The sequence below is a fragment of the Oncorhynchus clarkii genome, chromosome 25 (genome assembly GCF_045791955.1).
Source record: "Oncorhynchus clarkii lewisi isolate Uvic-CL-2024 chromosome 25, UVic_Ocla_1.0, whole genome shotgun sequence".
Lineage (NCBI taxonomy): Eukaryota > Metazoa > Chordata > Actinopteri > Salmoniformes > Salmonidae > Oncorhynchus > Oncorhynchus clarkii.
Window position 1 is genome coordinate 43,461,600 of NC_092171.1, and position 15,729 is coordinate 43,477,328.

The 15,729-nt window shown below is 47.7% G+C and overlaps 1 protein-coding gene across 2 annotated transcripts in view; it reads right to left on the minus strand.

Annotated features, from left to right (window-relative positions):
* The window catches only part of LOC139383553 (papilin-like), an 89,112-nt gene that overhangs the window by 71,328 nt on the left and 2,055 nt on the right, over nucleotides 1–15,729 (minus strand). For both annotated transcript variants that reach the window (XM_071128132.1, XM_071128131.1), the window contains exon 2: nucleotides 7,054–7,116. In XM_071128132.1, the coding sequence (XP_070984233.1) occupies nucleotides 7,054–7,110 (57 nt within the window). In that variant the 5' untranslated portion in view covers nucleotides 7,111–7,116. The remainder of the gene's footprint in view (nucleotides 1–7,053; nucleotides 7,117–15,729) is intronic.

Here is a 15,729-nt window from a genome sequence, read left to right on the forward strand (position 1 = left end):
CCTCACCACTATCCTGTCATCTACCTCACCACTATCCTGTCATCTACCTCACCACTATCCTGTCATCTACCTCACCACTATCCTGTCATCTACCTCACCACTATCCTGTCATCTACCTCACCACTATCCTGTCATCTACTTCACCACTATCCTGTCATCTACCTCACCACTATCCTGTCAACTACCTCACAACTATCCTGTCATCTACATCACCACTATCCTGTCACCACTATCCTGTCATCTACCTCACCACTATCCTGTCACCACTATCCTGTCACCACTATCCTGTCACCACTATCCTGTCACCACTATCCTGTCATCTACCTTGCCACTATCCTGTCATGTACCTCACTACTATTCTGTCATCTACCTCACCACTATTCTGTCATCTACCTTACCACTATCATGTCATCTACCTTACCACTATCCTGTCATCTACCTCACCACTACCATGTCACCTAACTCACTACTATCCTGTCATATACCTCACTACTATCCTGTCATCTACCTCACTACTATCCTGTCACCACTATCCTGTCATCTACCTCAACACTATCCTGTCATCTACCTCACCCCGGTCCTGTCATATTCTTCACCACTATCCTGTCACCACTATCCTGTCATCTACATCACCACTATCCTGTCAGCTACATCACCACTATCCTATCATCTACCTCACCATTATCCTGTCATCTACCTCACCACTATCCTGTCATCTACCTCACCCAGGTCCTGTCATCTACCTCACCACTATCCAGACATCTACCTCACCACTATCCTGGAATCTACCTCACCTCTATCCTGTCATCTACCTCACCACTATCCTGTTATCTACATGACCACTATCCTGTCATCTACCTCACCACTATCCAGTCATCTACCTCACCACTATCCTGTCATCTACCTCACCACTATCCTGTCATCTACCTCACCACTATCCTGTCACCACTATCCTGTCATCGATCTCACCACTATCCTGTCATGTACCTCACCACTATCCTGTAATCAACGTCACCACTATCCTGTCACCACTATCCTGTCATCTACCTCACCACTATCCTGTCATCTACCTCACCACTATCCTGTCATCTACCTTACCACTATCCTGTCACCACTATCCAGTCATCTACCTCACCACCATCCTGTCACCTACCTCAATACTATCCTGTCACCACTATCCTAACATCTACCTCATGACTATCCTGTCATCTACTTAACTAATATCCTGTCATCTACCTCACTACTATCCTGTCACCACTATCCTGTCATCTACCTTACCACTATCCTGTCATCTACCTCAACACTATCCTGTCATCTAACTCACCACTATCCTGTCATCTACCTCACAACTATCCTGTCATCTACATCACCACTATCCTGTCACCACTATCCTGTCATCTACCTCACCACTATCATGTCATCTACCTTACCACTATCCTGTCACCATTATCCTGTCATCTAACTCACCACTATCCTGTCATCTACCTCACCACTATCCTGTCACCACTATCCAGTCATCTACCTCATCACTATCCTGTCATCTACCTCACCACTATCCTGTCATCTACCTCACCACTATCCTGTAATCAACGTCACCACTATCCTGTCATCTACCTCACCACTATCCTGTCATCTACCTCACCACTATCCTGTCATCTACCTTACCACTATCCTGTCACCACTATCCAGTCATCTACCTCACCACCATCCTGTCACCTACCTCACTACTATCCTGTCACCACTATCCTAACATCTACCTCATGACTATCCTGTCATCTACCTAACTAATATCCTGTCATCTACCTCACTACTATCCTGTCACCACTATCCTGTCATCTACCTTACCACTATCCTGTCATCTACCTCAACACTATCCTGTCATCTAACTCACCACTATCCTGTCATCTACCTCACAACTATCCTGTCATCTACATCACCACTATCCTGTCACCACTATCCTGTCATCTACCTCAACACTATCCTGTCATCTACCTCACCCCGGTCCTGTCACATTCTTCACCACTATCCTGTCATCTACATCACCACTATCCTGTCAGCTACATCACCACTATCCTATCATCTACCTCACCACTATCCTGTCATCTACCTCACCACTATCCTGTAATCTACCTCAACACTATCCTGTCATCTACCTCACCCCGGTCCTGTCATCTACCTCACCACTATCCAGACAACTACCTCACCACTATCCTGGAATCTACCTCACCACCATCCTGTCATCTACCTCACCACTATCCTGTCATCTACATCACCACTATCCTGTCATCTACATCACCACTATCCTGTCATCTACCTCACCACTATCCTGTCATCTACCTCACCACTATCCTGTCATCTACCTCATCACTATCCTGTCATCTACCTCACCACTATCCTGTCATCTACCTCACCACTATCCTGTCATCTACCTCACCACTATCCTGTCATCTACCTCACCACTATCCTGTCACCTACCTCACCACTATCCTGTCATCTACTTCACCACTATCCTGTCATCTACCTCACCACTATCCTGTCATCTACATCACCACTATCCTGTCACCACTATCCTGTCATCTACCTCACCACTATCCTGTCACCACTATCCTGTCACCACTATCCTGTCACCACTATCCTGTCACCACTATCCTGTCATCTACCTTGCCACTATCCTGTCATGTACCTCACTACTATTCTGTCATCTACCTCACCACTATTCTGTCATCTACCTTACCACTATCATGTCATCTACCTTACCACTATCCTGTCATCTACCTCACCACTACCATGTCACCTAACTCACTACTATCCTGTCATATACCTCACTACTATCCTGTCATCTACCTCACTACTATCCTGTCACCACTATCCTGTCATCTACCTCAACACTATCCTGTCATCTACCTCACCCCGGTCCTGTCATATTCTTCACCACTATCCTGTCACCACTATCCTGTCATCTACATCACCACTATCCTGTCAGCTACATCACCACTATCCTATCATCTACCTCACCATTATCCTGTCATCTACCTCACCACTATCCTGTCATCTACCTCACCCAGGTCCTGACATCTACCTCACCACTATCCAGACATCTACCTCACCACTATCCTGGAATCTACCTCACCTCTATCCTGTCATCTACCTCACCACTATCCTGTTATCTACATGACCACTATCCTGTCATCTACCTCACCACTATCCTGTCATCTACTTCACCACTATCCAGTCATCTACCTCACCACTATCCTGTCATCTACCTCACCACTATCCTGTCATCTACCTCACCACTATCCTGTCATCTACCTCACCACTATCCTGTCACCACTATCCTGTCATCTACCTCACCACTATCCTGTCATCTACCTCACCACTATCCTGTAATCAACGTCACCACTATCCTGTCACCACTATCCTGTCATCTACCTCACCACTATCCTGTCATCTACCTCACCACTATCCTGTCATCTACCTTACCACTATCCTGTCACCACTATCCAGTCATCTACCTCACCACCATCCTGTCACCTACCTCAATACTATCCTGTCACCACTATCCTAACATCTACCTCATGACTATCCTGTCATCTACTTAACTAATATCCTGTCATCTACCTCACTACTATCCTGTCACCACCAGCCTGTTATCTACCTTACCACTATCCTGTCATCTACCTCAACACTATCCTGTCATCTAACTCACCACTATCCTGTCATCTACCTCACAACTATCCTGTCATCTACATCACCACTATCCTGTCACCACTATCCTGTCATCTACCTCACCACTATCCTGTCATCTACCTCACCACTATCCTGTCACCATTATCCTGTCATCTAACTCACCACTATCCTGTCATCTACCTCACCACTATCCTGTCACCACTATCCAGTCATCTACCTCATCACTATCCTGTCATCTACCTCACCACTATCCTGTCATCTACCTCACCACTATCCTGTAATCAACGTCACCACTATCCTGTCACCACTATCCTGTCATCTACCTCACCACTATCCTGTCATCTACCTCACCACTATCCTGTCATCTACCTTACCACTATCCTGTCACCACTATCCAGTCATCTACCTCACCACCATCCTGTCACCTACCTCACTACTATCCTGTCACCACTATCCTAACATCTACCTCATGACTATCCTGTCATCTACCTAACTAATATCCTGTCATCTACCTCACTACTATCCTGTCACCACTATCCTGTCATCTACCTTACCACTATCCTGTCATCTACCTCAACACTATCCTGTCATCTAACTCACCACTATCCTGTCATCTACCTCACAACTATCCTGTCATCTACATCACCACTATCCTGTCACCACTATCCTGTCATCCACCGTACCTTCTCCGCTGTGCAATCTGGTTTCCGAGCCGGTCACGGGTGTACCTCAGCCACGCTCAAGGTACTAAACGATATCATAACCGCCATCGATAAAAGACAGTACTGTGCAGCCGTCTTCATAGACCTTGCCAAGGCTTTCGACTCTGTCAATCACCGTATTCTTATCGGCAGACTCAGTAGCCTCGGTTTTTCGGATGACTGCCTTGCCTGGTTCACCAATTACTTTGCAGACAGAGTTCAGTGTGTCAAATCGGAGGGCATGCTGTCCGGTCCTCTGGCAGTCTCTATGGGGGTGCCACAGGGTTCAATTCTCGGGCCGACTCTTTTCTCTGTATATATCAATGATGTTTCTCATGCTGCGGGCGATTCCCTGATCCACCTCTACGCAGACGACACCATTCTATATACTTCCGGCCCGTCCTTGGACACTGTGCTATCTAACCTCCAAACGAGCTTAAATGCCATACAGCACTCCTTCCGTGGCCTCCAACTGCTCTTAAACGCTAGTAAAACCAAATGCATGCTGTTCAACCGTTCGCTGCCTGCACCCGCACGCCTGACCAGCATCACCACCCTGGATGGTTCCGACCTTGAATATGTGGACACCTATAAGTACCTAGGTGTCTGGCTAGACTCTAAACTCTCCTTCCAGACCCATATCAAACATCTCCAATCGAAAATCAAATCAAGAGTCGGCTTTCTATTCCGCAACAAAGCCTCCTTCACTCACGCCGCCAAACTTACCCTAGTAAAACTGACTATCCTACCGATCCTCGACTTCGGCGATGTCATCTACAAAATTGCTTCCAACACTCTACTCAGCAAACTGGATGCAGTTTATCACAGTGCCATCCGTTTTGTCACTAAAGCACCTTATACCACCCACCACTGCGACTTGTATGCTCTAGTCGGCTGGCCCTCGCTACATATTCGTCGCCAGACCCACTGGCTCCAGGTCATCTACAAGTCCATGCTAGGTAAAGCTCCGCCTTATCTCAGTTCACTGGTTACGATGGCAACACCCATCCGTAGCACGCGCTCCAGCAGGTGTATCTCACTGATCATCCCTAAAGCCAACACCTCATTTGGCCGCCTTTCGTTCCAGTTCTCTGCTGCCTGTGACTGGAACGAATTGCAAAAATCGCTGAAGTTGGAGACTTTTATCTCCCTCACCAACTTCAAACATCTGCTATCTGAGCAGCTAACCGATCGCTGCAGCTGTACATAGTCTATTGGTAAATAGCCCACCCATTTTCACCTACCTCATCCCCATACTGTTTTTATTTATTTATTTTTCTGCTCTTTTGCACACCAATATCTCTACCTGTACATAACCTTCTGATCATTTATCACTCCAGTGTTAATCTGCATAATTGTAATTATTTGCCTACCTTCTCATGCCTTTTGCACACAATGTATATATAGACTCCCCTTTTTTCTACTGTGTTATTGACTTGTTAATTGTTTACTCCATGTGTAACTCTGTGTTGTCTGCTCATACTGCTATGCCTTATCTTGGCCAGGTCGCAGTTGTAAATGAGAACTTGTTCTCAACTAGCCTACCTGGTTAAATAAAGGTGAAATAAAATAAAATAAAAAAATCTACCTCATAACTATCCTGTCATCTACCTCACCACTATCCTGTCATCTACCTCACCACTATCCTGTCACCACTATCCTGTCACCACTATCCTGTCATCTACCTTGCCACTATCCTGTCATGTACCTCACTACTATTCTGTCATCTACCTCACCACTATTCTGTCATCTACCTTACCACTATCATGTCATCTACCTTACCACTATCCTGTCATCTACCTCACCACTACCATGTCACCTAACTCACTACTATCCTGTCATATACCTCACTACTATCCTGTCATCTACCTCAATACTATCCTGTCACCACTATCCTGTCATCTACCTCAACACTATCCTGTCATCTACCTCACCCCGGTCCTGTCACATTCTTCACCACTATCCTGTCACCACTATCCTGTCATCTACATCACCACTATCCTGTCAGCTACATCACCACTATCCTATCATCTACCTCACCACTATCCTGTCATCTACCTCACCACTATCCTGTAATCTACCTCAACACTATCCTGTCATCTACCTCACCCCGGTCCTGTCATCTACCTCACCACTATCCAGACAACTACCTCACCACTATCCTGGAATCTACCTCACCACTATCCTGTCATCTACCTCACCACTATCCTGTCTTCTACATCACCACTATCCTGTCATCTACCTCACCACTATCCTGTCATCTACCTCACCACTATCCTGTCATCTACCTCACCACTATCCTGTCATCTACCTCACCACTATCCTGTCATCTACCTCACCACTATCCAGTCATCTACCTCACCACTATCCAGTCATCTACCTCACCACTATCCTGTCATATACCTCACCACTATCCTGTGAGTCCATGCAACTTATGTGACTTGTTAAGCAGACAGGAAACACAGGGATAAATACACTGGTACAGAGAGACAGGAAACACAGGGATAAATACACTGGGGAAAATAAGTGACCTCTGTATGATCTTATATAACACCTTACTGTAACATATAGGTTAGATGTGACCCCTGTACCTGACTATTTGTATTCACAGAATATAATAACAATATTATACAATACTATTCAGATGAACATCACGTCTGCTTACCAGGAGAGCTGGAGCCAGGAACAGCTGCAGAGCAGACAGATACCACAGCATCTTCATCTTTCACTGGTGGAGATGAAAGGACAACAAGTTAGTCGTATAAAGTTATACTGTCATTATTCTAATGACCTGTAGAGCGTCTAGTCAGTAGACCTTCTGGTCTGTAGACCTTCTGGTCAGTAGATCTTCTACTCAGTAGACCTTCTACTCAGTAGACCTTCTGGTCTGTAGACCTTCTGGTCAGTAGACCTTCTGGTCAGTAGACCGTCTAGTCAGTAGACCTTCTAGTCAGTAGACTTTCTAGTCTGAAGACCTTCTAGTCAGTAGACCTTCTAGCCTGTAGACCTTCTAGTCAGTAGACCTTCTAGTCAGTAGACCTTCTAGTCAGTAGACCTTCTAGTCAGTAGACCTTCTAGTCAGTAGACCTTCTAGTCTCTGTAGACCTTCTAGTCAGTAGACCTTCTAGTCAGTAGACATTCTAGTCAGTAGACATTCTAGTCTGTAGACATTCTAGTCTGTAGACTTTAAATCAAATCAAACTTTATTTTGTCACAAGCGCCGAATACAACACGTGTAGACCTTACCGTGAAACGCTTATTTACAAGCCCTTAACCAACAGTTCAAGAAGAGTTCAAATATTTACCAAATAAACTAAAGTAAAAAATAATAAAAAGTAACACAATAATGAGGTTATATACAGGGGGTACCTGTACAGAGTCAATGTGGAGGCTATATACAGGGGGTACCAGTACAGAGTCAATGTGGAGGCTATATACAGGGGGTACCAGTACAGAGTCAATGTGGAGGCTATATACAGGGGATACCGGTACAGAGTCAATGTGGAGGTTATATACAGGGGGTACCAGTACAGAGTCAATGTGGAGGCTATATACAGGGGATACCGGTACAGAGTCAATGTGGAGGCTATATACAGGGGATACCGGTACAGAGTCAATGTGGAGGTTATATACAGGGGGTACCAGTACAGAGTCAGTGTGGAGGCTATATACAGGGGTACCAGTACAGAGTCAATGTGGAGGCTATATACAGGGGGTACCGGTACAGAGTCAGTGTGGAGGCTATATACAGGGGGTACCGGTACAGAGTCAGTGTGGAGGCTATATACAGGGGGTACCGGTACAGAGTCAATGTGGAGGCTATATACAGGGGGTACCAGTACAGAGTCAATGTGGAGGCTATATACAGGGGGTACCAGTACAGAGTCAATGTGGAGGCTATATACAGGGGGTACCAGTACAGAGTCAATGTGGAGGCTATATACAGGGGGTACCAGTACAGAGTCAATGTGGAGGCTATATACAGGGGGTACTGGTACAGAGTCAATGTGGAGGCTATATACAGGGGGTACCAGTACAGAGTCAGTGTGGAGGTTATATACAGGGGGTACCAGTACAGAGTCAATGTGGAGGTTATATACAGGGGGTACCAGTACAGAGTCAATGTGGAGGTTATATACAGGGGGTACCAGTACAGAGTCAATGTGGAGGTTATATACAGGGGGTACCAGTACAGAGTCAATGTGGAGGTTATATACAGGGTATTACGGTACAGAGTCAATGTGGAGGTTATATACAGGGTGTTATGGTACAGAGTCAATGTGGAGGTTATATACAGGGTGTTACGGTACAGAGTCAATGTGGCGGTTATATACAGGGGGTACCAGTACAGAGTCAATGTGGAGGTTATATACAGGGGGTACCAGTACAGAGTCAATGTGGAGGTTATATACAGGGGGTACCAGTACAGAGTCAATGTGGAGGTTATATACAGGGTGTTATGGTACAGAGTCAATGTGGAGGTTATATACAGGGTGTTATGGTACAGAGTCAATGTGGAGGCTATATACAGGGGGTACCAGTACAGAGTCAATGTGGAGGTTATATACAGGGTATTACGGTACAGAGTCAATGTGGAGGTTATATACAGGGTGTTATGGTACAGAGTCATTGTGGAGGTTATATACAGAGTGTTACGGTACAGAGTCAATGTGGAGGTTATATACAGGGGGTACCAGTACAGAGTCAATGTGGAGGTTATATACAGGGGGTACCAGTACAGAGTCAATGTGGAGGTTATATACAGGGGGTACCAGTACAGAGTCAATGTGGAGGTTATATACAGGGTGTTATGGTACAGAGTCAATGTGGAGGTTATATACAGGGTGTTACGGTACAGAGTCAATGTGGAGGTTATATACAGGGGGTACCAGTACAGAGTCAATGTGGAGGTTATATACAGGGGGTACCAGTACAGAGTCAATGTGGAGGCTATATACAGGGTATTACGGTACAGAGTCAGTGTGGAGGCTATATACAGGGGGTACTGGTACAGAGTCAATGTGGAGGCTATATACAGGGGGTACCAGTACAGAGTCAATGTGGAGGTTATATACAGGGGGTACCAGTACAGAGTAAATGTGGAGGTTATATACAGGGGGTACCAGTACAGAGTCAATGTGGAGGCTATATACAGGGTATTACGGTACAGAGTCAGTGTGGAGGCTATATACAGGGGGTACTGGTACAGAGTCAATGTGGAGGCTATATACAGGGGGTACCAGTACAGAGTCAATGTGGAGGTTATATACAGGGGGTACCAGTACAGAGTCAATGTGGAGGTTATATACAGGGGGTACCAGTACAGAGTCAATGTGGAGGCTATATACAGGGTATTACGGTACAGAGTCAGTGTGGAGGCTATATACAGGGGGTACTGGTACAGAGTCAATGTGGAGGTTATATACAGGGTGTTATGGTACAGAGTCAATGTGGAGGTTATATACAGGGTGTTATGGTACAGAGTCAATGTGGAGGTTATATACAGGGTGTTACGGTACAGAGTCAATGTGGAGGTTATATACAGGGGGTACCAGTACAGAGTCAATGTGGAGGTTATATACAGGGGGTACCAGTACAGAGTCAATGTGGAGGCTATATACAGGGTATTACGGTACAGAGTCAGTGTGGAGGCTATATACAGGGGGTACTGGTACAGAGTCAATGTGGAGGCTATATACAGGGGGTACCAGTACAGAGTCAATGTGGAGGTTATATACAGGGGGTACCAGTACAGAGTCAATGTGGAGGTTATATACAGGGGGTACCAGTACAGAGTCAATGTGGAGGCTATATACAGGGTATTACGGTACAGAGTCAGTGTGGAGGCTATATACAGGGGGTACTGGTACAGACTCAATGTGGAGGCTATATACAGGGGGTACCAGTACAGAGTCAATGTGGAGGTTATATACAGGGGGTACCAGTACAGAGTCAATGTGGAGGCTATATACAGGGTATTACGGTACAGAGTCAGTGTGGAGGCTATATACAGGGGGTACTGGTACAGAGTCAATGTGGAGGCTATATACAGGGGGTACCAGTACAGAGTCAGTGTGGAGGCTATATACAGGGGGTACCAGTACAGAGTCAGTGTGGAGGCTATATACAGGGGGTACCGGTACAGAGTCAATGTGGAGGCTATATACAGGGGGTACCGGTACAGAGTCAGTGTGGAGGCTATATACAGGGGGTACCGGTACAGAGTCAGTGTGGAGGCTATATACAGGGGGTACCGGTACAGAGTCAGTGTGGAGGCTATATACAGGGGGTACCGGTACAGAGTCAGTGTGGAAGCTATATACAGGGGATACCAGAACAGAGTCAATGTGGAGGCTATATATAGGGGGTACCGGTACAGAGTCAATGTGGAGGCTATATACAGGGTGTTACGGTACAGAGTCAGTGTGGAGGTTATATACAGGGGGTACCGGTACAGAGTCAATGTGGAGGCTATATATAGGGGGTACCGGTACAGAGTCAATCTGGAGGCTATATACAGGGGGAACCGGTACCAAGTCAATGTGGAGGCTATATACAGGGGGAACCGGTACCGAGTCAGTGTGCGGGGTTACAGGTTAGAGGTCATTTGTACATGTAGGTAGGGGTGAGGTGACTATGCATTGATAGTAAACAGCGAGTAGCAGCAGTGTCGTAGTCCGGTGGCCATTTTATTAATTGTTCAGCAGTCTTATGGCTTGGGGGTAGAAGCTGTTAAGGAGCCTTTTTGTCCTAGACATGGCGCCCGGTACCGCTTTCCGTGCGGTAGCAGAGAAGTTAATGACTTCGGTGACGGGAGTCTCTGACAATTTTATGGGCTTTCCTCTGATACCGCCTATTATATAGGTCCTGGATTGCAGGAAGCTTGGCCCCACTGATGTACTGGGTCGTACGCACTACCCTCTGTAGTGACTTACGATCAGAGGCCGAGCAGTTGCCATACCAGGCGGTGATGCAACCGGTCAGGATGCTCTCGATGGTGCAGCTGTAGAACTTATAGGATCTGGGGACCCATGCCAAATCTTTTCAGTCTCCTGAGGGGGAATAGGTTTTGTCGTGCCTTCTTCACGACTGTCTTCGTGTTAATGGGGGCCTGTTCGGCCCTCCTATTCCTGTAGTCCACGATCAGCTCCTTTGTCTTGCTCACATTGAGGGAGAGGTTGTTGTCCTGGCACCAGGTCTCTGACCTCCTCCCTATAGGCTGTCTCATCACTGTTGGGGATCAGGTCTAACACTGTTGTGTCGTCAGCAAATGTAATGATGGTGTTGGAGTCGTGTTTGGCCACGCAGTCATGGGTGAACAGGGAGTACAGGAGGGGACTAAGTACACACCCCTGAGGGGCCCCAGTGTTGAGGATCAGCGTGGCTGATGTGTTGTTGCCTACCCTCACCACCTGGGGGCGGCCCGTCAGGAAGTCCAGGATCCATTTCCAGATGGAGGTTTTTAGTCCCAGGGAATTTAGCTAAGTGATGAGCTTTGAGGGCACTATGGTGTTGAATGCTGAGCTATAGCCAATGAACAGCATTCTTAAATAGTAGGTGTTCTTTTTGTCCAAATGGGAAAGGGCAGTGTGGAGTGCAATTGAGATTACGTCATCTGTGGATCTGTTGGGGCGGTATGCGAATTAGAGTGAGTCTAGGGTATCCGGGAGGATGCTGTTGATGTGAGCCATGACCAGTCTTTCAAAGCACTTCATAGCTATCAACGTGAGTGCTCATTTAAGCAGGTTTCCTTGGGCACAGGGACTATGGTGGTCTGCTTGAAACATGTAGGTATTATAGACTCAATCAGGGAGAGACTGAAAATGTCAGTGAAGACACTTGCTAGTGTATCAGCGCATGCTTTGAGTACACGTCCTGGTAATCCGTCTGGCCCGCGGCTTTTTGAATGTTGACCTGTTTAAAGGTCTTGCTCACATTGGCTACAGAGAGCGTTTATCACCAGAACAGCTGGTGCTCTCGTGCATGCTTCAGTGTTGCTTGCCTCGAAGCGAGCATAAAAGGCATTTAGCTCGTCTGGTAGGCTCGCATCATGTTTTCCCTTTGTAGTCCGTAATAATTGTCAAGCCCTGCCACATCCGACAAGTGTCACAGCCGCTTATAGTCTGTTACAGTCTGTGGACCGTATACCCTGTATCCATATTTTTTGTTTTTGTTTTTCACAATGTCAGCAGTGATGCTAAACGGAGCAGTGTGGGAGCTACAGTTCTGGCATTTACGTTGGAAGTTTTGGTCGGCTATGGCCAGCCAGCTAGCCAACCAACCAACCTCCAACCAACGAATCAACCAGCCAATCAACCAGCTAGCCAACCAACCAACCAACCAACCAACCTCCAACCAACCAAAGAATCAACCAGCCAATCAACCAGCCAATCAACCAGCCAACCAACCTCCAACCAACGACTCAACCAACCAACCAACCTACATACCTCCCAGCCAGCCAACCAACCAACCGACCAACGAATCAACCAACCAACCAACCTACATACCTCCCAGCCAGCCAACCAACCAACCGACCAACGAATCAACCAGCCAATCAACCAGCCAACCAACCAACCAACGAATCAACCAGCCAATCAACCAGCCAGCCAACCAACCAACGAACCAACCTCCAACCAACCAACGAATCAACCAGACAATCAACCAGCCAACCAACCAACCAACCAGCGAATCAACCAGCCAATCAACCAGCCAACCAACCAGCCAACCAACCTTCAACCAACTTCCAACCAACAAATCAACCAGCCAACCAACCAACCAACCAACAAACCTACAACCAACTTCCAACCAACGAATCAACCAGCCAACCAACCTTCAACCAACCAACGAATCAATCAACCAGCCAACCTACCTAACAACCAGCCAGCCAACCTACCTAACAACCAGCCAGCCAACCTACCTAACAACCAGCCAGACAACCTACCTAACAACCAGCCAGCCAACCTACCTAACAACCAGCCAACCTACCTAACAACCAGCCAACCTACCTAACAACCAGCCAGCCAACCTACCTAACAACCAGCCAACCTACCTAACCTCCAACCAGCTAGCCAATCTCAAGAGAGAAGGCACCACCAGCCCATCTATATCTGTAATGACTGAGAGAGAGTTTGTGTTGGGAAACCAAACCATTTCAGGGCATCACTTTGGACTTTCCCTTTCTGTAAATAAACAGAATAGTAAGCATTGGAACCAGAACCATCTGTACAGCAGAAGAGTGCACAGCAACCTGGCCTTTCTCGCTCTCTCTGGACTTTATTGAGATGAAATATTGTCGCTACGCTGTAATGTTCTGTGTGGTGATCAGCTGGACAGCCTGTTGTTTGTTTTCCTTGGCTGCTATGTTATCAGGGAAGCAGGAAATATGGCATATCCTGCTGGACCCAGTAGACACTCTCACCCCCTGAGCCTAGCCTGACTGACCCAGTAGACTATCTCTACCCCCTGAGGCTAGCCTGACTGACCCAGTAGACCCTCTCTACCCCCTGAGGCTAGCCTGACTGACCCAGTAGACCCTCTCTACCCCCTGAGCCTAGCCTGACTGACCCAGTAGACCCTCTCTACCCCCTGAGGCTAGCCTGATGGACCCAATAGACACTCTCACCCCCTGAGGCTAGCCTGACTGACCCAGTAGACCCTCTCTACCCCCTGAGGCTAGCCTGATGGACCCAATAGACACTCTCACCCCCTGAGGCTAGCCTGACTGACCCAGTAGACCCTCTCTACCCCCTGAGCCTAGCCTGACTGACCCAGTAGACCCTCTCTACCCCCTGAGGCTAACCTGACTGACCCAGTAGACCCTCTCTACCCCCTGTGCCTAGCCTGCTGGACCCAGTAGACACTCTCACCCCCTGAGCCTAGCCTGACTGACCCAGTAGACCCTCTCTACCCCCTGAGGCTAGCCTGATGGACCCAATAGACCTTCTCTACCCCCTGAGGCTAGCCTGACTGACCCAGTAGACCCCCTCTACCCCCTGAGCCTAGCCTGACTGACCCAGTAGACCCTCTCTACCCCCTGAGGCTAGCCTAGCCTGCTGGACCCAGTAGACCCTCTCTACCCCCTGAGCCTAGCCTGACTGACCCAGTAGACCCTCTCTACCCCCTGAGCCTAGCCTGACTGACCCAGTAGACCCTCTCTACCCCCTGAGGCTAGCCTGATGGACCCAATAGACCTTCTCTACCCCCTGAGGCTAGCCTGACTGACCCAGTAGACCCCCTCTACCCCCTGAGCCTAGCCTGACTGACCCAGTAGACCCTCTCTACCCCCTGAGGCTAGCCTAGCCTGCTGGACCCAGTAGACCCTCTAAACCCCCTGAGGCTAGCCTAGCCTGCTGGACCCAGTAGACCCTCTCTACCCCCTGAGGCTAGCCTAGCCAGCCTAGTATTCTGGAGCTACGTGCCTAGTATACTGGAGCTACCAGCCTATTATACTGGAGCTACCTGCCTAGTATACTGGAGCTACCAGCCTAGTATACTGGAGCTACCAGCCTAGTATACTGGAGCTACCAGCCTAGTATTCTGGAGCTACTAGCCTAGTATACTGGAGCTACCTGCCTAGTATACTGGAGCTACCTGCCTAGTATACTGGAGCTACCAGCCTAGTATACTGGAGCTACCTGCCTAGTATACTGGAGCTACCAGCCTAGTATACTGGAGCTACCAGCCTAGTATACTGGAGCTACCAGCCTAGTATACTGGAGCTACCAGCCTAGTATACTGGAGCTACCTGCCTAGTATACTGGAGCTACCAGCCTAGTATACTGGAGCTACCAGCCTAGTATACTGGAGCTACCAGCCTAGTATACTGGAGCTACCAGCCTAGTATACTGGAGCTACCAGCCTAGTATTCTGGAGCTATTAGCCTCGTATACTGGAGCTACCTGCCTAGTATACTGGAGCTACCAGCCTAGTATACTGGAGCTACCAGCCTAGTATACTGGAGCTACCAGCCTAGTATACTGGAGCTACCTGCCTAGTATACTGGAGCTACCAGCCTAGTATACTGGAGCTACCAGCCTAGTATACTGGAGCTACCAGCCTAGTATACTGGAGCTACCAGCCTAGTATACTGGAGCTACCAGCCTAGTATTCTGGAGCTATTAGCCTCGTATACTGGAGCTACCTGCCTAGTATACTGGAGCTACCAGCCTAGTATACTGGAGCTTACCCAGAGGGCTACAGGTAGCCTCCTAGCCTGGTCCAAGACCTGTTTGTGCTGACTTTCCAACTCCTATTGTCATTGGCCACCAAACATAACATAACGCGTAGCCTACCGGACGCCAACACACTCTACAAACACATTTAGCCCAAGTCAGGCCGCTGG